General features: G+C 42.6%; 2 protein-coding genes and 1 non-coding gene across 7 annotated transcripts; 2 read left to right on the plus strand and 1 right to left on the minus strand.

Annotated features, from left to right (window-relative positions):
- Positions 1 to 1,710: 1,710 nt before the first annotated feature.
- On the minus strand, positions 1,711 to 5,656 carry LOC147175289 (zinc-binding protein A33-like). Of its 3 annotated transcripts, none has more exons than XM_086074086.1 (7): positions 5,540 to 5,656; positions 5,150 to 5,419; positions 3,987 to 4,082; positions 3,686 to 3,916; positions 3,586 to 3,608; positions 3,380 to 3,498; positions 1,711 to 3,295 (listed from the first exon to the last, which is right to left on the minus strand). In XM_086074086.1, exons 2-7 carry the CDS (start codon positions 5,297 to 5,299, stop codon positions 2,739 to 2,741), a joined length of 1,176 nt encoding a protein of 391 aa, XP_085930212.1. In that variant the 5' UTR covers positions 5,300 to 5,419; positions 5,540 to 5,656; the 3' UTR covers positions 1,711 to 2,738. The 3 variants fall into 3 exon arrangements, with proteins under 3 accessions (XP_085930212.1, XP_085930211.1, XP_085930210.1); XM_086074085.1 differs by having other exon boundaries at positions 5,150 to 5,416; positions 5,540 to 5,606; XM_086074084.1 differs by having other exon boundaries at positions 5,150 to 5,570.
- A 3,034-nt stretch (positions 5,657 to 8,690) lies between these two features.
- On the plus strand, positions 8,691 to 18,117 carry kif23 (kinesin family member 23). 3 transcript variants are annotated; one of them, XM_086074585.1, is made up of 24 exons: positions 8,691 to 8,791; positions 9,191 to 9,264; positions 9,504 to 9,567; positions 9,682 to 9,810; positions 10,678 to 10,783; positions 10,879 to 11,015; positions 11,092 to 11,201; positions 11,285 to 11,455; positions 11,567 to 11,611; positions 12,247 to 12,359; positions 12,594 to 12,715; positions 13,334 to 13,430; positions 13,511 to 13,590; positions 13,658 to 13,777; positions 13,853 to 14,012; positions 14,117 to 14,281; positions 14,369 to 14,535; positions 14,613 to 14,786; positions 14,868 to 15,158; positions 16,335 to 16,568; positions 16,668 to 16,756; positions 16,870 to 16,933; positions 17,632 to 17,702; positions 17,790 to 18,117. In XM_086074585.1, exons 2-24 carry the CDS (start codon positions 9,251 to 9,253, stop codon positions 17,803 to 17,805), a joined length of 2,739 nt encoding a protein of 912 aa, XP_085930711.1. In that variant the 5' UTR covers positions 8,691 to 8,791; positions 9,191 to 9,250; the 3' UTR covers positions 17,806 to 18,117. The 3 variants fall into 3 exon arrangements, with proteins under 3 accessions (XP_085930711.1, XP_085930713.1, XP_085930712.1); XM_086074587.1 differs by lacking the exon at positions 11,567 to 11,611 and having other exon boundaries at positions 8,692 to 8,791; XM_086074586.1 differs by lacking the exon at positions 8,691 to 8,791 and having other exon boundaries at positions 8,801 to 9,264.
- Positions 12,410 to 12,507, plus strand: LOC147175291 (Z30 small nucleolar RNA). The gene has a single exon (XR_015094749.1). It is a non-coding gene; the product is annotated as a Z30 small nucleolar RNA (small nucleolar RNA).
- Positions 18,118 to 21,906: the final 3,789 nt, after the last annotated feature.

Below are 21,906 nucleotides of genomic sequence, written 5' to 3' on the forward strand. Positions count from 1 at the left end.
CATAGCTTCTGATAGCGAGGTAGCTAACTGCACGTCACGATTGAGGAAAGCGCTGATGTGAAAAGCCCTAATACTTGACTCACTGAGCCATTTTTAGCAGTAACATTTTAATATTTTGTCCCTAATAAATTTGATAACTTCGTTATTTTTCACGTAATAGCTTTAAAAAAAAATGTTAACAATTTTTTATTTCCATTTGCTGTCTGTCGATTACATTACCCGTGCTGAGGAAATAGGTAACGACAAATCACGGCTCACCTGTTTTCTGGTACATATAGTACAGGCCAAAAGTTTGGACACACCTTCTCATTCAATACATGCTTTCATTTCATGACTATGTATATTGTAGATTCTCACTGAAGGCATTAAAACTGTGACAACTAACAAATCCATTTGGAGTTATGTACTTTACACACAAAAAAGGTGAAAATAATAAAATAAATACATATATAAATAGTCACCCTTTCCTCTTCATAAGGTAGTCACCTGAAAGGGCTTTCCAACAGTAAGTAAGAATGTTAAGAGTATGCAAAAAAGTAACAAGAGCAAATGATGGCTATTTTGAAGAATCTATAATTTAAAAAAAAACGTGTTTTCAATTATTTCATTTTTGTTTTGTTTTGTTAAATACATAACTCGACATCAGTTCATACATGGTTTTGATGCCTTCAGTGAGAATCTCCAAAGTAACCAGTCATGACAATAAATGCACTGAATAAGAAAGTGTGTCCACATATATATATATATATATATATATATATATATATATATATATATATATATATATATATATATATATATATATATATATATATATATATATATATATATATATATATATTTCCCGTGTGGTGTAAGAGGTGCCAACATTGTGTCAGTTTGAGCTGTCAATGTGCATATCTGATAACAATCAAGTGAGACACATCATCTGTTGCCAACCAACATTTTTTGGGGTTTGTACCGGTGCCAACATTCTGTTAGCTGTCCAACAGCACAGTCCCGACCGAGCCTCGCTGTGTTAAATAGTGATGGGATGTTACTGGAAATCTCAACTCATTTCCGGAACTCTTCGTCAACTTCAGAGGCCGCTATGCTCATGTGTATTTGTCATGTCGAAACTTGGCAAGGGCTTTGTTTTTAGCAGACGCAAATTACAGCAATTAAATGAGCTATCTTGCTTTGTGTGCGTGTATTATATATCTGAGCACCTTTCTTGATTATCAATTAGTATTTGCAAAGTAGCCTCAATCTCTCTGTATGCCGTCTTTTATACTGCAATTGGAAACAAAGTCAGATGTTATTTGACATGATTATTGATACAGTTAGGATTTGTGTTGAGTTACATTTGTTGTTCAGACTCACTAACATACACAATGGTTTACAATTACAAATATAACAATCGCCAATTATTGCTTTTCACTTATAATTCACCGTCCTTACTACTGAGTTTACTCCACTCAATTTAGTTACAATTCCACTTTGCAACTTACAGTAAGTAGACCTGACTGTATCATGAATCAGCCGGTAATATAATTTACAAATAATATGGACATATTTTCAAAAAGTTTGTTTAAAAAAAAAATGTCTCAAGTTCGTGTTATTGTTGTTTCATTGTAAAATCTTTAATTGATCGTATATTTTATTGCTTTTGATAGTGGGACTCAATTATCATTGTCATCACAAAACAAAGAAAAAAAAACACAAGTATGCTAATAGGCATAAACAAAGAGCAAGTCGAGCATGATTTACAGCATTGTGATAGTTGTAGTGACTTAATTAATGGCTGACAATGTTGAGGCTTTTTCCCGGAACAGACAGACTTGTATTTTCACATTCAGTACAATTTGTGTGTGTGTGCGTGTGTGCGTGTGTGTGTATTGTGTAACAGAGGAGAGTACACGGTGTCATTTTTTCCCCATCCTCCAATTGATTGGGCAGAAAGATGGATGGATGGATGATTACTCAATAAATAAACAGATGCTGGCTGGATGGATGGATGGATGTAAAAATGGATGATGCATAGATGATGGATGGCTAGCGAATGAATGGAAAGATCAATGGATGATGATTGCTCAATGGATGGATGTAAAAATGGATGATGGATAGATGATGGTTGGATGGATGGATGGCTAGTGAATAAATGAAAAGATCAATGAATGATGATCGCTCAATGGATGAATAGATGATGGATGGATGGATGTAAAGATGGATGAATAGTGAATGAATGGAAAGATCAAAGGATGATGATTGCTCAATGGATGAATGAATCCTGGATGTATGTATGTAAAGATGGATGGATGTAAAAATGGATGATGGATAGATGATAGATGGATGGAGGGCTAATGAATGAATGGAAAGATAATGGATGATGATCGCTCAATGGATGAGTAGAATAGATGATGGATGGATGACGGATGTAAAGATGGATGACTAGTGAATGAATGGAAAGATCAATGGATGATGGATGGATGCATGGATGGATGGATGGAAGGGTGGATGAATGGATGCCAGATCAGTGGCCAAATAGGTGATATTGGGTGGATGGATGGGTGTTAGATGGATGGATGGATTGGTCGAGTAGATACATCAATAATGGGTGGATGACAGATGGATGGATCGATATAGATTCATTGGTGGATTATCGGTGGATGGATGATTGATGGACAGATGGATCTTTGGATGACGAGAAGATAGTGGCTGGATGGCCGGACGGATGGATGGCTGTTGAGCTGCATTGTTCACTTGTCCGAGATGGCGATTGTGATGGTCTGAGAACAGATGGTGAGGGGGAAGGAGCCGCTACCCTCGTCGTGAATCCCGGGAGAGAAGTAAGGGAAGATCCTCTCGGTGAACTTGTCTTTAAATATGAAAATGGTCTTTGAATCTTCAGCGTTGACGAACGCCACCTTCCCCTTGTCGTAGTCCAGTTCCACCGTAATCCTGTCGGGCTTGTGCTTCCAGTCCAGTCTCGTGCGAGGCGAAGTCTGAGCCCACAGGACGTCCCCTATAATCCCTCCAATAATCCAAACCCCTTCGGACGGCTTGAGGGACATGGCCCCCTTTCTGTGGATGGACTCCCGGACCACCCCGATGTACCAGTCTTTACCCCGGCTCACGTCCACCGTCCAGCTGTGTTTCCCGGACACGAAGCCGCCCGCTCCCAGCACGCACACTGCACCCGTGCAGCGTTCCGGGTTGTCCGGGAGTTTCCGCTGGCTGCTGTACTGCACGCGGCTCAACTCCTCGAACAGCTCCAAATTGGCCTGGGCCGTGTTCGGATCCAACGCGATGGGAACTGGAAGAATGTTGAGTGAAAGGAACTTTCTAGCTATTGTTCCAATAAAAATAAAAATAAAGTCGTTTTTTTTTGTCGACTCACCATATTTGACGAGGCGCTCCATTTTCTTCCAAACTTGAAATTTAAGTGACGCCTGATGTGTGGCGCAGTTGATCAGGATGTCTCGGATTATTTCCGGTTCTCTGATATTGCATTTGAGCCTACATTGAAGGGGGGGGGGGGGGGAAATCACATGGATTCTGTAAGTACCGTTGTGTACCACAGGTTGGGCACTTGCGCACACTCACTTCTTCTTGGTGTCTTTGTAGTCCTACGGAGTAAAGACGACACATTTAAAAGCGGGATTAAGACTTTTGAAGAAGAAATCTTTAGTGTGTTTGTCCGTACCACCAAGAAGGACAAATTATCTCCTTTTAGTCGTCTCTCAATGTCCCTAATGATTGACGTGAGGCTCTTGATCTGCTTCTCAATGGAATCCATCTTGAGGCTCATCACTTTGACCTTCACTTCCACTTCCTGCGCCAGCACCCGAAGTCTGGAGTTTTCCTCCTCGAAAAGGAACGTGTGCAACTTCTGGAACTCCTCCCTCATGGTTTGGTTGTTTTCGTCCGCTTGCCTCTGTAATGTGACCGCAGTGTGAGCATCGCAGTGTGTGTGTGTCTGTATGTATGTGTGTTGTATTTGGCACCTGTATAAATGTCCTGGTTCTTTCCCAGCTGTCCCTCGTCTTGTTCAGAGTCTGCAGCTTCTTCCTCAGAGACTCCAGCCTGCCTACAATGTCTTCCTGACATGTTCACATTAACATGGAAATGTCAACCTCTGCATCAGTTGCTATTAACTCGTTCACTGCCATTGACGGCTATAGACGTCAAAAATTATTTTGAACGATTTCCATTAGTTTCACTTTTGTTTCCACTTTTGTTAACAACAGTATGAAAACCTAGAAAACAAATTATTGTACGTTTAGAACAGATATAAAAAAAAAAGATTAATCGTGAGTTAACGAGTGAAGTCATGTGATTAATTACAATTAAAAAGTTTAATCGCCTGATGCCCCTATTTAAAAAATAAAATAAAATATTATTAAAAATTAGGGGAGTCAGACAATTAAAATTTTTAAATTGTAATTAATCACATGACTTCAATAGTTAACTCACGATTAATCACAAATGTTATATCTGTTCTAAATGTACAATAAAAAAATTATAGGTCTTCAAATCTTAGTGTACATGTACAAGTTTACTGATTAGTATTTTCTAAATTTGAGTAAAAAAAAATCTCAATAATTTATTTATAGATTCGTATCGGGATTAATCGGTATCGAATCGTGACCTATGAATCGTGAAACGAATCGAATCGACAGGGGTACTAGGCAATTCACACCCCTAATATATATATATGTGGCTGGGGAGAGGGAAGTCTGGGCTTCCCTGCTAAAGCTGCTGCCTTCGCGACCCGACCCCGGATAAGCGGAATTGAAGACGGAACATATATATATATATATATATAAATAAGCAGATTTTCATTTTGAAACATAATCCCTGCGTTTAAAGAGAGACTAGCTATCAGGATAATCCTAAAATGCCCTAGAACCTTTTAAAGGTAAATATGAATATTACAAAAAAAAAATTTTAATATGCGCGCAACTGTTTTTGTCAGTTTTTGCATAACATGCATTTCAACAAAATTCACAGCAGATGTTTGATTCATGAATCAAAATTATGAAGAAGAGTGCGTTGGTATTCACACAGGTTTAAATACTAATTCAAAATTTTCATCCATTTTGTGAGCGGCATAATTATGATACAATATGTGTTAGTCAGCTATAGTTCAAGCTTGTATTTTGTATACCTTCTTCTGCTTGGCAGCCTCATCCAGTGGACAGCACTCGTGGATTTTGTGCCGTTTTGACATTTGGCACACCAGGCAAATGGGCTCCTCGTCGTTCTGACAATAAACGCTGAGCTTCTCTTCGTGAAGACTGCAACGATTTAGATTCATCTTCTCCGCGTGGTACTTGTCCGCCGCGATCTTCAGAGCCAAATTGATGGGGGGCCTTTTGGGAATGGACACGACCTGACACACCGGACACTCTCGACATCCTTTCCCTTCCCAGAACTGCTGCAGGCAAACTTTGCAAATGTTATGTCCACACTGGAGGAGAGCAGGAAAGCAGTAGATGTCCATGCACTGAGGACAAATGAGGTCCTCTCTGGAGATGAGGCTGTGTGTTGCCATTACCTTGAAGCGGGACGGCCAACGTCAGCCAAGTGTTGGCCCCTGGCTGCTTTTCAGGTACAATGAGCGCTCACGTTACATTTCACACGCACAACCCCCGTCAGTGCTGGCAAACTTGCCAAACTGGTATCAATGCAAGCTCAGCTATAGGACAACGCACTGGAACGAAAATACACTGAAATCAATTACGTCAAGCATAATGGCAGCAGATGACAATAAAATTAGTATTTGGAAATTTAAAAGGAAAATACACAAATAACTACAATTTAAAAATATATATATATATATTAACTTAAATATAAGAAATGATAATCCCTCTCTCTTTCCCAAACTAGAGCTATAATAAGCAAACAAATGAGCAGCTGTCCATCAAAACTGGCATTGATAGAATTGATTTTCATGGGTAACTTTTGGGAAATTTATTAGAGCACAAACTATAATCAACAAAATAACAGGTTGGCCTGTAAAGTGAAAATTAAATACAGTAATATATAGAAAAAATATTTTAGCATAAACTTGTGTATTGTAGTTATTTAGTTAACAATCCTGGTTGTTTGTTTTTATCATATGTCAAAAATGCCATATTTAAATCGGTTTGTGACTGCAAATTTTCAGTTAATAAAAACAAACAGTGTCATGGTGAGTGGTGACCGGCCTCACCTTTTCACAGTTAATACTGATTTTTCCATTTTCTAAAAAGCTTAAAACAGAGATTTACTTGAGTAAAATCTATACATATATACATTCCAAAAACGTTCTATTAGCTTTGATCCTTTGACTAAAACTCTTGTAAAATACAAATGTTGGATAAAAGATCAAAACTGACTCAGTGTCAAGCAGATGAAAATGAAAGTTTTTTTAATTTGTCTTATTAAATAATTCAACCTTCAAAGTTAGTGCTTTATTTTGGAAATACTGAAGCGCGATTAAGTCACATTTTCCCTCAACTTGTAACACTAAAATACACTGGAAAACTTCCAGAAGGCACGCTGCCAACATTTCATTCTGGGCAGTTGAGTTAAAAAAATATATTTAAAAAATCCCCTCTTAGAGGTGATGATGTGTTTTTCGTGTTTTTCGTGTTTTTCGTGTTTTTCGTGTTTTTCGTGTTTTTCCCTCATAAAGTTGAAAACACAATAACTCAGGTGTGACACATGAACAGAAACTGCATTTAACTGGTGACCAATCCTGCCTCTTGCCCTAATTGGAAAATGATCAACTCACCCACAAGCTCTTTGTCCATTGTTTATGCCAGTTGAGTTCTATTTATAGATTTTTTTTCCTTTTGTATTTTAGTTGTAGTATAGAGTTTTTAACATATGTAACTATAACACTATATGGATTATTTATTTATTGTGCTTAGTTTGATTCTGTTTTGATTCTAAGGGAGCATTGCAAATGAGAATCTGTTCTCCCTGGCCTCACACTCATCTTTGTCCCAAAATACCACTGCGGCACCTGTGACACAAACACAGTCAAAAACGCTGCTTTTTACAGCAGAAACCAAAAAAAAACCGGATCTAAAGCTTTTTCATTTGTTTCCAGAGCCAATCACATCTCCCGTTGGATTGAATTTATTGATCTGAAAAATACATGTAGAATCACATACAGTGAGGACATTGAGCGAATATTATCCATCTTTAACTCATTCACTGCCATTGACGACTATAGATGTCAAAAATTCCTTTGAAATATTTATATTAGTTTAGACCCCCCCCCCACACTTTTGTTATCAAGAGTATGAAAACCTAGAATTTTTTTTAGAACAGATGTAAAATTTGTGATAAATCTTGAGTTAACTATCAAAGTCATGCGATTAATTACAATTAAAAATTGTAATCGCCTGCTGCCCCTAATTTTTAACAATCTTTTATTTTTTTTCTTAAAAAAATTATTATTTTTTAAAAATGTCTAGGTTTTCATATTCTTGTTAACAAAAGTGGAAAAAATGTTTAAACTAATAGAACTTGTTAAAATGAATTTTTTACATCAATGGCAGTGAATGAGTTAAAGTTCAATCCAAAAGTATTTTGATTTTGTCTTCTTCACCACCACAATGTACTTGTAGTAAAATATCAACATTTATTTTTTAGTATGATCACAATGTGCAAGCAGTGCAATAATCTACCATTATTATGCAATTATTATTATTATTACTTAGTTAATACCACCAACAAATGTCAACTCTAGTCTGCATCATTATTGGAGAGTGACGATTTAAAGGCTTTAACTTTAGAACATTTAAATGGAGACTTTTCAAAGATCCCCAGAGATGCTGTAAAATGTCAGTATGTATCATACATGTAAAATGAGTATGGGAAAGTTAGCAAGGTAAAACTGAACAAAAAAACCCTCTTGAAAGTAATGTTAATTCCACTGGGGAAAAATAGGGGGAATTTTGTGTGGGTGGGGCAAAGACAAGAAAATTTTGGAATGGAAACATGGCTATGTTCATAATTATAGGTGATGGCAAGCCAAGTGAGGTAAGACACAGCATTTCCCCTTCCGTTAAGGTGACTTCATTTGATCCAGTGGAATTTGGCCTGATTACAAGCATACCAAAAAAAATAAAAAAATAAAACTTATGTATGTGATGTGAGTGGCATCAAACAACTTGAATTGTAATTTGTTCTACATAATGAAACAAATGTACCTTGCTGCATCTGTTATCAGACCCAATGCGAACACGTATTCTACTCCTCACTGCAGTGGCATACAAAACTTGAGCAGTTGTGCTCAGTAAAAAGAAAAAAACTGTCTGTATACAAACTTTGTTGTCATTTGTTCAGTTCTACTCACAGATTTGATTCCTACAACATTTGGGATCATACATTTGACACACAAGCTCTGCCGTGTTGGAATCAAAGATGTCGATGGTTCTCTGGTCGTCCAGACAAACACTGTAATAAGGATAACGACCCACCACAATAAGGTCATTATTAGGATGCCATGCTGCCTGTAGAAACGTTGACAAAAATAGTTTGGCGTAGGAGAATTTGTTGACCAGGAATTATTATTATTTTTAACTCATCTCAGGTTATCAGTATTTTATTCACCCAAATAGTATAACAATATTTTTTTATTGGGCCCCAACTGTGCAGCGGTGCCACTACTTATGTGACGTCAGGCGTCTGCGTACTAGCAGCATAACACACGTGACTTCTAAACATGGCTGTTTTATAACTGGTTTTACCGTCGTTCCACGGCAGGTAGCGGTGTTTGAACCACTCGCGTGTGTGAACTGTGAAGTGAAAGGTAAGCCACGTTCATGTTTTAGTCGTCAAAACAAACAATCTATTTATATTTACTTTAATTACTGGCTAATTACATTTTAAAATAAAATAAAACAGGCAAAGCAAAACAAACAAACACACATCCTCAATGCGGTCCTGAACCAATTTGGAACGTTAGGCAATTTGTGTCTACTAATTACAAAATATTAAATTAGTTTAATAACTATTTAACACGTTCAATCGACATAATTTCCAAAACGACAAGCGCTAACATATCTTCGTAGAAAATTCCAATATAGTTTTAGGCTGTCTTTGGGAACTTGAACGCACCAAACAGGAAGCGGAAACACATGATCCAGGACGATGAATCTGATTGGCTGCGACTGGCTCATTTTGAAAACGTTCTCTCGTTTGAATAAAGACGAGGGGTTGAGTGAAAAATCAACAAGAAGAACGTTGAATACAGAGGGTGCCGGCCAAAATGACCAGACAAACGTAAGTAAACATGACTAAATGCGAAATTTGTAGTTTGTTACCACGGAAAAGCGTGACATTTGTAGCTATCGTGCTGTTAAATATTTTGTCGATGTTTGGACGTTCATCTGAGTCTCAGTTGTAACGTTTAGCCGCAGGGCTCTAGCCTGAAGGCTATGTAGCATCTAGCATGGGGCAGTGTTTGCAACCTGTCCATTAACAATGGTCTGCTTATTAATACTGACTTTTTTTCCCCCCAGTAAAGGCAAAACCCCGCGTCGACCGCCTCCTAAAAAAACAAGCGGCCAGAAAGATCCAGTTGGGGTGAGTTATAAACGGCTGTTAAACTACTAACTAACCGTGTCGAGCGAGATGCGCTGTAGATTTTCGTTTTATGGTGAGCTCACATAATTTTCTTTTCTCTCTTCCTCCCCCCAGGTTTACTGTCGTGTGCGACCCCTTGGCGGAGAGGACGAGGAATGTTGCATCGAGGTGATCAGCAGCACTACCATCCATCTGCACGCGCCCGAAGGCTTCAAAACAAACCGCAATGGAGAATACAAAGAGGTGAATGATTTGCGATCGTATCTAGACCGGGGGTTCGTATACAACCTATTTCAAAAGGTTTGTGTGTAAAATTTTAAAGATTATGAACAATTTGGTGATCAAAAAGCACTACTGCTGATTATTAAAGTGTGCTTTCATGTCAGGCTTCTCCTTCCCCCTTTCATGCATGTTGAAATTGACAGATATGTAGAAGGTGTATTAATGTGTACCCACCTATGTTGTATTGAATTAAAAGGAAAGAAAGGCAAAATGAGAAACCACCCACCTATGACAAAGTTCCTTTCAACTCTATATTTCTGTGCTTTTCTGGGTAACTCCCAAGTTTTGATCCAGTGTTTCACAGGACGGTTGCATGTTTTTCAGGGTCGTTTTTAATTTTTGGGAACTGTTATCTTTGTGGTAAATTTGGGAATTGGTGCCCTTGGTTGTTATGACAGTTTTGAAAGTGTGGAACTGTGGATAAACTAGAAAATTAATTCACGTCATCAGTATTGGTGTATAGTGGAAATGAAAATGTGAACATTAAACCTTAATATTAATGATCTGTAAAGTGAATTCAATTCACTATTTATCCATCGTCACGCGCCGATTCCACTAAACGACATAGCTGTGAAGTGAGAGCGGAAGTAGTTTACAAAATTGTTGGCAACTTAGTGATCTGATTATTTATATTTAGCCACTTCTCCTCATTCCATTGATGTAGGCTGTTAATGCAAAGTAGAAAAGTGCGCTAGTCGTCTATATTACCCTTAAAGTAGCTTCTTTCGACGAGATCGTGGTATTTGGACATAAATTAGCTGGTGAAATTTGAAATCCTACCCTTTTGAATAAAACAAACTTTTTTTGATGATCTTTTTCATTTGACAGACACAATACTCCTTCAGAAAAGTCTTTGGAGTTTTGGTATCGCAAATCGAGCTCTTTGAGAGTGTTGCCAGACCTCTTGTTGATGACCTCATCCATGGAAGAAATGGTAAGAGCACTGGATGTGTTCAGATATCTTAGTAGTGTTGCTGTTGCTGCTACCAGGTCCACGTCACTCCCTTCTGTTTATGTTGCTCATTACAGGCCTGCTTTTTACATACGGCGTGACGGGAAGCGGAAAGACGTTTACCATGACTGGCTCTCCAGGCTTGGGTGGACTTCTGCCTCGCTCACTTGACATGCTCTTCAACAGCATTGGGCCCTTCCAGGCCAAAAGATATGCAAGTGCACTGAAGCCTCCTTTGTACGCACATCCGTATAACACATTTGACCAATTGAACTGATCTGTTTTTTCAGGTCTTTAAGTCGGATGATAAAAATGGCATAGAGGTCCAGAATGACGTGAATGCCCTGTTGGAGAGGCAAAGGCGCGAACATGTTTGCGTTCCCAAAACGGCCTCATCCAGGTTGGCCCAAGTCCTGTCCGTTAACACAAAACATGCTTCTATGTAACTGATGTTTAACCTCAACTTGGCTACTTGAATTTTAGGCAAAAGGTGGAACCTGAAATTGCTGACATGATCAAGCTGTCGGAGACATGTAAAGTGGATGATGTGGACGAGGACAGCAGCTACAGCGTCTTTGTGTCCTACATTGAAATCTACAACAACTACATCTACGATCTTCTTGAGGAAAACCAGGAGGATGCAATCAGGCCCAAGTAAGTCGCAGGAAATCAAATGATTGGATTGAAATGAAAACTCACAACACGTTCAGATTGCTGCAATAGAGTGTAGTTGAATGTCAAATTGTTGTATTTTCTTCTTACCAGGTGGAATGGTGGAGGCACACCTGTGCGTCAGAACACTGAGTTCATGTATGTGACCAGTGAACACATAGCACGGCAAATAATAGCAGCCTGATGGAAAATTTAATACTTTTTGAGATTGTGTTAAGTTTCCCATTTAGAGTTGGCATTCCAGCTGCTCATTAGTATGTGAACCTTGACTCAAAACTTTGCTATGGCTGGATACATTTACCAAATTATTTGTACCTGTGCAAAATACTACTCATGGTAGACTTCATTAAATAGGTGCACCTCCTCAATCTAATGAGATTATTTCCAAAATATTAAAAACATGACACAATAAATATATCTTTGGATTTAATATCTCTCAAAGCGTCTGTAAATCCCAAGCATGTTATCGTTGCGTAGGCACACTTTATGATGCACATCTGGGTTGTGTAGGTGCACCTAATTTTATTCCAGAAAATCCCAAAGCATTTGCAGAACAATTCTCTTAAGTGCATGCAGTGATGGCATCTTTTCCCTTTTGATGTCACCGCCCTGCTTCTTGTTGTCTTTGTCATGGCAGAGCTCCAGAATGTCCTTTTAAAGCAGATGCACTACTTTGTCTGCCCCCACCTCCTCCTAAACCCCACTTCACATGCAATCTGGTATGTTTTGAGACCAACACTGAACCCCTCTCCCCTTCCTTTCTCATGACACAGACCGCCACAGTCTAAAATTCTCAGAGAGGACCAGAACCACAACATGTATGTTGCCGGTTGTATGGAGGTTGAAGTCAAATCTGCTGAAGAGGCGTTTCAAGTGTTTTGGAAAGGTGAGTTAAAGAAATCAGTAAGGAGACAAGAACGTGAACGTCAGGCATATCTGCACTGATGATCTTATATTTATCTGACTTGGTATTGTCGGCCTACGGGTCGACTCTGACCAGGAAATGACCAACATTTAATCTTCTCTCTGAGCAGGCTACGGAAGAGTTTCAATGTGGATTTTTAAGATGTTTTCTGTTTGGTAGAGATTGTTGATAATCTGCTGTGTGGTGTCACTGTAGGCCAGAAGAGGAGGAAGGTGGCAAACACACGGCTAAACCGCGAGTCCAGTCGCTCCCACAGCGTGTTCATCATCAAACTGGCGCAGGCTCCTCTGGACGCAGACGGCGATAGCATCCTGCAGGTGAGCTGGAGCTAAAGCTACTTTCATTGTGACTCGACTAAGAACATTGACTGTCGCTATTGATTGTTAAAAAAAAAAAATTGTTTTTATATTTTACAATTGATTGGAGATGTCAGTCGTTTTTTTATTTTTTTCCTTTTCCTTTTTTTTTTTTTCTTCCTGCATCAGTGACGTGGTTTTGAGTGTCTGCCGATACAGGCTCCTGATCCGATACCTCTGCAATTTATTAAGGAGGGGGGAAAAGTTAATCCAAATTGTATTTTCTTTTCTTAATTTGAACAATATTATCCCAACATGACAAATTTTTATGTGAACATCACTTTTTCAGGTGGCATAATTTATTATTATAAACCCATGTGTCTTTTTCGCCACGCGAAATGCACACATTGCAACTTGTTGCTGTTGCACGGTCTCCACATTAAAATATTTCCATACTGCAGACATTATCATTGTTACATGTGATGTTAGCTTCCCGCGACAACTACTAGTGCAATCCCCAACTGGCTGTGTTATGTGTTTACTCAGTCACCCCCCCCCCCCAACCCACTAATAAAATGATTTGACTTAAGTTGCTCTCTTCCCTTGCTGACTTTTTTATTTCTTCTTTTGAACGAGAAGAACCAGGTGGTGGTCAGTCAGCTGTGTCTGGTGGACTTGGCAGGGAGTGAGCGAACTGGCAGGACGGGGGCCGAGGGCACTCGCATACGTGAAGCAGGTAGGATTTAAAAAGCCTGTTGACTTTGAGATTCCTACCTGAGGTGCATGCACGCTTCAACTGAATGTGTTGGCTTGAAGGAAACATCAATCAGTCCCTACTGACTCTGCGCACATGTATCGAGATCCTGCGCGAGAACCAGATGTGTAGCACAAACAAGGTTAGGCTTCATCATATTCCCTGTCCCATTTTGGTCCACAATGTGATTCTGTACCATTCTGCACTAGATGGTTCCCTACAGAGACTCCAAAGTCACCCATCTTTTCAAAAACTATTTTGACGGCGAAGGCAAAGTTAAGATGATTGTCTGCGTCAACCCAAAGGCTGATGACTACGAAGAGACCTTGGTGAGCTTCATGTGCATTTGAAGTTAACCCTGTGTACGTTTCTCCTGTCTGACTAATATTCTCTGCATTGTCCAGCTGGTGATGCGCTTTGCAGAGATGACACAGGAAGTGGAAGTAGCTCGGCCAATGGACAGACCCATCTGCGGCTTCACGCCAGGCCGGCGCAATAGAAACCAGGCTTTCAAAGACGAGCTGTCTCGCAAGTTGGAGGAGCGTGGCGGCCCAGTAGACAGAGGTAGTATTGTGGAAATGGCCGAATTGCAAGGATGACGAAGCCTGAGATTGATAGCAAGCCAATGTTGAAAAGGCTAGTTTTGATCATCTTGTGTTTTCCCACAGGCATACCTTCTTCGGTTTTGAACTCGGCGATGCACAGCCTCCCTCCTCTCCCCTGCACCGAGGTCACAGACGCTCACGATGACATCACCCTGCCAAGGCTGATTGAGGCTCTGCAGAACAGACACCGAATCAGACAGACCATGTTAGAAGACTACAACAAAGCAGGTGCGCCTGCTCATGTTCCCGCTCGTCTTGAACCCGAAGCTTCGAGGCTGAATTGTCCGCTTCTTTTTTTTTTTTTGGGTCTTTCAGCCAGCACGATGACCTCTCTCCTACAACAGCTTGACGGCAATATTCATTCCAAAGACAATTACATTCATGAACAGAACGGCCAGCTTTTGGAGAAGGACAAGACCATCCAAAACAACAAGGCAGAAATTGAGCGGCTGGAGAAAAAAGCAAAGATGCTTGAACATAAGGTGAGTTCATGCCCAAGGGTCAGCACTTGTCATTTCTCCGAATGAGCTGTTTCTAATCCCTCATGTCCCGGTGCTAGATTGACATCCTTCAGAAAACGACCAAAATCTATGAGGACGACAAGCGTTCCCTGCAGCACGAGTTGGAAACGAGAGCTCAAAGGCTGCACAGAGAGCTGTCTGAGAAGAGGCGCATGGAGCAGCGCATGCACGGTGCCGTCACCGACACGCAGCACAAGTGGGAAAAAGAATGTGTGAGTACCAAAAATGACCATTTTCATTTTGCAAAAGCCACATTATTCTGTCTGATGTCGAGCTTCCCTCTCGCTGTGCAGGAGCGCCGCGTGAACGCGATGCAACAGCAGATGCAGAGCAAACTGTGGGTGAAGGACGAGAAGCTGAAGCAGCTGAAAGCCATCGTGACCGATGGCAAGACGCCGGGTCGCCCTGAGCCGCCGCCCCGTCAGACACAACCGAAGCTGGCCCCTAGAGAGGAGCGAGCGACCCCTAGAGAGGAGCGAGCGACCCCTAGAGAGGAGCGAGCGACCCCTAGAGAGGAGCGAGCGACACCCAGGGACGAGCGAGTCCCCATGCCTGCAAAAAGATCCGCCTCACCCTCACCGATGGTATGCTAAGTTGAGAAAGCTCATATAGAAAGCAAACCTCATTTTTGCTTTGATTAGAAACTGAGAAATTGGTACGGCAGTAGGTAATGTCAAGAAAAGAAAAAAGTTCTTTGCGCACCCACGTGGGCAGCCATTTTGCCTCTTGCTGTCGACTGAAAGTGACATCCCAGTGCCCAAGGGCGCAGGTAACGACCAATCATGGCTCGACTTTTTTTTTCCTGGGTTTGACCATGTGACGTTTTGGACTGTTGTCATGGCAAAATGGCCGCTACTCTGAGATGGATAAAAGTGGGTGGATTTTGCTGCTTTACTTGTATTAATTAGAATACTGTGCTTATGCATAATATTGAAAAAAAACAACAACTTTAAACTGAAAGAAATATAGTAACTCTTGAATGTTTGAGAAGCGTTACACAACTGCCTTTTCCCTAACACTGCGGGAGCCATGCAGTATTATTATGTTGCCTCAAACTGATAGTCTGACTATTTTAAGCAATATTGAGTGAAAATGGCTACGTTATTTACATTATAGCAAGCCTGATTTAAAAACATTGGATAGATATAACGCTTTGCTTCATGGGGAAAAGCACTCGGCCACGAATGTAAGTCACGTACTGATTTATTTCCGCCTGTATGCAAGATAAGAAAAGTAGTAATTTTTATTTATTTACTTTTTCTGGACATGCGAGGATTCCACCAAACGGCGTCAATATGTTGAAGGCAATGAGTGTCATCGATTTTGCTATGAAAACCTCTGGTTAATTTGTAACCAAATTTAATAGATTAGTATCACTTTTCTTGTGGTCATACAGAAAAGATGCCATGAAAAGTGTTCCAGTTTATTGCCACCAGAATTTATCAATGATCAAATACTAATTTGTTGTAAAAATGGCAACAATAAGGTGTGGTCTTATTTGGGCTCCAGTAGAATTCAGATTGATGTATTTTTAAAGTCATTTCTGATTTTCGACAATCAGAAATGACTTTGGTGGTTCCTGTTCATGTTCATTCACTTTTCAACTTCTTGCATAATGAAAGCCAAATTTGGCGTAATATTCTTGTTGAAGCGGCTTCTATAGTTAATCAGAAAACTGAAAATGTCTGCTCGTCTCATCTTAATAGATGTTGAAGTATTTGCCAGATTGTGACGCTTCTCTTTAACACGCTCTTAACTAGACGTCGACGCCAGTTCGGCCCCTGCACCGGCGGTCCCGCTCGGCGGGTGGAGAGAAGTGGGTGGACCACAAGCCCGCCTCCAACCTGGACTTGGGAACGGTGCTGCAGCCCATCATCCCGAACTCCATCAAAGTGTCCGCTCCCAATGAGAAGGTGCTGTCCAAGTGCGATCGATATGTGTTGACGCACCAGGAAATTGCCTCCGACGGCGAGATACAAACCCATCTCATTAAGGTAAGTTGGTTTGAAGAGTTTTGTAGCAGCACCTCAAGTGCACATCGCGGAGTCTTCGGTGAGCCTGCCATAGATCATACGTTTTGCGCTTGTTTCCAGGGTGATGTGATGAAGACCCGAGGAGGAGGACAGGCTGTTCAGTTCACTGACATCGAGACGTTGAAGCAGCAGCTCACCACGATCGAATGGTATTGACTTATTGGTTGTGATTAACTGCTGAGCTTCCAGACTTGTCTCTCCCCCCCCCCCGGTCTCACTCTCTGTGCCTCTTCAATCTCACGCTGTGGTTTTGTCTCCAAAGCCGCAAGAGGAAATCTTCAGAGGGAGATGAAAATGGTGGCTCTTCGGCTGATGTGGAGAAGAGGGTGAGATGATTATGACCAGAAAGTAATGACATTTTTTGATTTCGGTTTCATGGAGGAAAATGAAAAACGGGTGCGAACAGAGAAAAATTTGTGTGTAATTGTGAGTGGAGTTCACCACCACCACCATACAGCACTCTCATATTAAGTTGATGCTCTCAAGTAAAAAAAAGAAAAAAGAATCAGCCCTATGATTACTCGTATCTTGGAAAACTAGTAAGAAGTCATGCCGCTCCTATCTCAAGGCACCACCGTATTTGCCTATCGATGGTGGCAAAGCACTACACAGGTCTTTGTCAGCACCAAAAGGGCGTCGAAGCAACACAAAAACAGCTGTAAAACATGTTGTCCTGTTCTCGTCACAAATGCATTATGCTACATTTGAAACACATGCAATTGAAACAATTAATACGTGATGATGATGATAATGATGTGCATATAATCAAAACACCTGGACAACCAAAACAAACATAAGCCGGCGGACTGCTTTGGTGTGTTGCCAAAGTGAGGCAACTCATTTATTGGTACTAAATTTCTCACAAATGGTCCTCCTTTGTAATTTGTATCAGAGCCCTGCAGGGAAAATATGTTTAGGCAGAAAAGCTGTAATGTTTGTTTTTGCGGTATTGGCAGTCCTATTAAAAGTGATCGATGAAAAGACGTTTTATTGTACAAAAGTGTTTCAAATGCTTTCTCTCCAGTGCGCTGTGGCTATGGAGATGAAGGCTGGCTCCACCATGGGACCTGGTGTTGAGCATCATTGCATTACCAAGTAAGCTGCTGTGGTTTTGATTCACAAAGTTTTATATTGTAAAACACGATCACAGCACTAATTTCATAAATCAATTTGGTTTTACAGGCGCCGAAAGCCCTGAAGGCAGCAAGTGGCTCCACTGATTATCACTCTGTTCTGCTCTCACCTTTTGTGCAATAGTTCAAACTTCTTTTTTTTATATATATATCGATGCTGATATTTAATGTTTCACACTTTTATATTGTATAAGTGTACACTTCCAAAGCTGTTTATATAAAAAAAAAAAAAAGGTCAGTTTTGTGCGCTCTGTGTGTAGTCATTTTGTAGTTTATGCAGTGTAGTGTAGTTTTTGTGTCTTGTTTGGAGACGTTTCCTTGAGTTAATGAAACCCTCCAGTTGTCACTATACTCAGGAATAAAATTGTTCAGCACCAGCTTGACTTTGTCACATGATGTACACGGGGCCCGGTGCAATGCAACGATTGACCACTGAGTGGCAGCACAGGACAACAGTTGGATCTGGACATGGCTTGTGGGGAGGTTCATACATATCACTGTTGGCTGACTGATGTCATTTTAGACAGCGTTGCAAACATTTCAAAAGCAGGGATTGCAAAATATTACTAGCAGTTATACGAAATGTATTATTTACTTAAAGTTTATCCGCTATACAACACTAATTTGTATTGACAATACAAAGTGCATCAGTGGTAGTAACAGCGATTTCCCTCAGTTGTGTTTACATTGTCACACGATAATTTGTAATTGCACATTTCTGAAAATCCAAATAAATATAAAAGCGCGCTTTTCCTGCACGAACACGAGCCGAAGCCGATCCCATCTTTATAGAGACTGTTGAAATCTCATCTGGCTGAGTATCAATTGGAAAGCGCTGAAGAGTGACTAACGTGGATCCTCTTGGAGAAGGTCAAGAGCCCGGAGCAACCAGCGGCCATTAAATTTACTCCGAGTGCTTTGCTTTTTGACCAGGCTTGCACCGCACTATTATGGTCTGCAAACCCTCAACGCCAAGTGTCACGAGCCTCATAGTAGAGATGTTATTACGTTTGAGCCCCTAATCAACATTACAGATTTTAAAAGAGACTCTTGAGAAGAAAAGGTGAGAGCTGCAACCAGTGAGCACGCATTGAATGCCCATTGTAAAGCATTTTACAAAATGTTCACATTCTAATGAATGCAAAGTCAATACGATGTGTAAGATAATAAAAGAAAACTAGTTTTTGTTACACACCCACTTTAAATTTTATTTTTGGGGGATATGTTTTCTTTTTTTTAATGCAAGTACCCACCTCAGAAAATACATTATTGTGGTGGTGGTGGTGGTGGCGGCGGCGTAGGAGCTTGCGTGTACGTTAAAAAAAAAGATAGCGGTTTTATTGTTGTAGGGGGTTTTACATAATGCGTTATTAACGCAAGTTCCCTTTCACGACGCTCCTTTTTTATGCACAACCTGGCTTTGTACTAATAACCCAGCAGTGTCCGTTTGTTTGCTGTATTGTTCCTGTCGTGCACGTCTCCGCCTCTTTGGGGCAGTAGAGTGCACACATGCGGATAACGCGTCTTTAGTACGAGGTCAAAATCACCAACGAAGGAGAAATTGGGCAAGTCAGTCATCTGTATTTGATCACGGCAGTCGGCCTTGGTTCAAGGAAGAGTACATTTGATTTTAGGATCAAACTATTTTGATAGAAGGCGAGTTGGAAATAAAGTAAAACTCCAAATGAGTTGGCAGGTAAGCAATGTGCTGTGAATTTGAGTTGCTACTTAAAAAAATAAATAAAAGGAGCTACCACTACTCCTCCGTGAGTCATCACCTTATCGTGGTGGAGGGGTTTGCGTGTCCCAATGAACCTGGGAGCTATGTTGTCCGGGGCTTCATGCCCCTGGTAGGGCCACCCATGGCAAACAGGTCCTAGGTGAGGGACCAGACAAAGCATGGCTCGAAGGACCCCAATGATGAATACAAACTTTGGATTTTCGTTTCCCTTGCCCGGACGCGGGTCACCGGGGCCCCCCTCTGGAGCTAGGCCTGGAGGTGGGGCTCGAAGACGAGCGTCTGGTGGCCGGGCCTACACCCATGGGGCCCGGCCGGGCACAGCCCGAAAAGGCAACGTGGGTCCCCCCTCCCATGGGCTCACCACCGGTGGAAGGGGCCAAAGGGGTCGGGTGCGCAGTGAGCTGGGTGGCAGCCAAAGGCGGGGGCCTTGGCGGTCCGACCCTCGGCTACTGAAGCTAGTTCTGGGGACATGGAATGTCACCTCTCTGACAGGGAAGGAGCCCGAGCTGATGTGCGAGGCTGAGAAGTTCCGACTAGATATAGTCGGACTCACCTCCACACACGGCTTGGGTTCTGGTACCAATCCTCTCGAGAGGGGCTGGACCCTCTTCCACTCTGGAGTTGCCCACGGTGAGAGGCGCAGAGCAGGTGTGGGCATACTCATTGCCCCCCGGCTGGGCGCCTGTGCGTTGGGGTTTACCCCGGTGAACGAGAGGGTAGCCTCCCTCCGCCTACGGGTGGGGGGACGGGTCCTGACTGTTGTTTGTGCTTATGCACCGAACAACAGCTCAGAGTACCCACCCTTTCTGGAGTCCTTGGAGGGTGTGCTGGAGAGCGCTCCCCCCGGGGACTCCCTCGTTCTGCTGGGGGACTTCAACGCTCACGTGGGTAATGACAGTGAGACCTGGAGGGGCGTGATTGGGAGGAACGGCCCCCCCGATCGAAACCAGAGCGGTGTTTTGTTGTTGGACTTCTGTGCTCGTCACGGACTGACCATAACGAACACCATGTTCAAGCACAAGGGTGTCCACATGTGCACTTGGCACCAGGACACCCTAGGCCGCAGTTCGATGATCGACTTTGTAGTCGTGTCATCGGATTTGCGGCCGTATGTGTTGGACACTCGGGTTAAGAGAGGGGCGGAGCTGTCAACTGATCACCACCTGGTGGTGTGTTGGCTCCGATGGCGGGGTAAGATGCTGGTCCGACCAGGCAGGCCCAAACGGATTGTGAGGGTCTGCTGGGAACGTCTGGCAGAATCCCCTGTCAGAAAGAGTTTCAACGCCCACCTCCGGCAGAGCTTCTCCGTTGTCCCGGGGGAGGCGGGGGACGTTGAGTCCGAATGGACCATGTTCCGTGCTTCCATTGTTGAAGCGGCCGATCGGAGCTGTGGCCGTAAGGTGGTTGGTGCCTGTCGGGGCGGCAATCCTCGAACCCGCTGGTGGACACCAGCGGTAAGGGATGCCGTCAAGCTGAAGAAGGAGTCCTATTGGGCCTTTTTGGCCTGTGGGACTCCGGAGGCTGCTGACGGGTACCGGCTGGCCAAGCGGAATGCGGCTTCGGTGGTCGCTGAGGCAAAAACTCGGACATGGGAGGAGTTCGGTGAGGCCATGGAGAACGACTTCCGGACGGCTTCGAGGAAATTCTGGTCCACCATCCGGCGTCTCAGGAGGGGAAAGCAGTGCGCCATTAACACTGTGTATAGTGGAGATGGGGTGCTGTTGACCTCGACTTGGGACGTCGTGAATCGGTGGGGAGAATACTTCGAAGACCTCCTCAATTCCACCAACACGCCTTCCTTTGAGGAAGCAGGGTCTGGGGACTCTGAGGTGGGCCCCCCTATCTCTGGGGTCGAAGTCACTGAAGTGGTTGGAAAGCTTCTCGGTGGCAGGGCCTCGGGGGTGGATGAGGTTCGCCCGGAGTTCCTAAAGGCTCTGGATGTAGTGGGGCTGTCGTGGTTGACACGTCTCTACAACATCGCGTGGACATCAGGGACAGTGCCTCTGGATTGGCAGACCGGGGTGGTGGTTCCTCTTTTTAAGAAGGGGGACCGGAGGGTGTGTTCCAACTTTAGAGGGATCACACTCCTCAGCCTCCCAGGTAAGGTCTATTCGGGGGTGCTGCAGAGGAGGATCCGTCGGGAAGTTGAATCTCGGATTCAGGAGGAGCAGTGTGGTTTTCGTCCCGGCCGTGGAACAGTGGACCAGCTCTACACCCTCAGCAGGATCCTTGAGGGTGCGTGGGAGTTCGCCCAACCAGTCCACATGTGTTTTGTGGACTTGGAGAAGGCGTTTGACCGTGTCCCTCGGGGAGTCCTGTGGGGGGTGCTTCGGGAGTATGGGGTACCGGGCCCCCTGATACGGGCTATTCGGTCCCTGTACGACCGATGTCAGAGTTTGGTCCGCATTGCCGGCAGTAAGTCGAA

The sequence above is a fragment of the Leptonotus elevatus genome, chromosome 4, assembly GCF_054856555.1.
Source record: "Leptonotus elevatus isolate MCC_2025b chromosome 4, RoL_Lele_1.0, whole genome shotgun sequence".
Classification (NCBI taxonomy): Eukaryota; Metazoa; Chordata; class Actinopteri; order Syngnathiformes; family Syngnathidae; genus Leptonotus; species Leptonotus elevatus.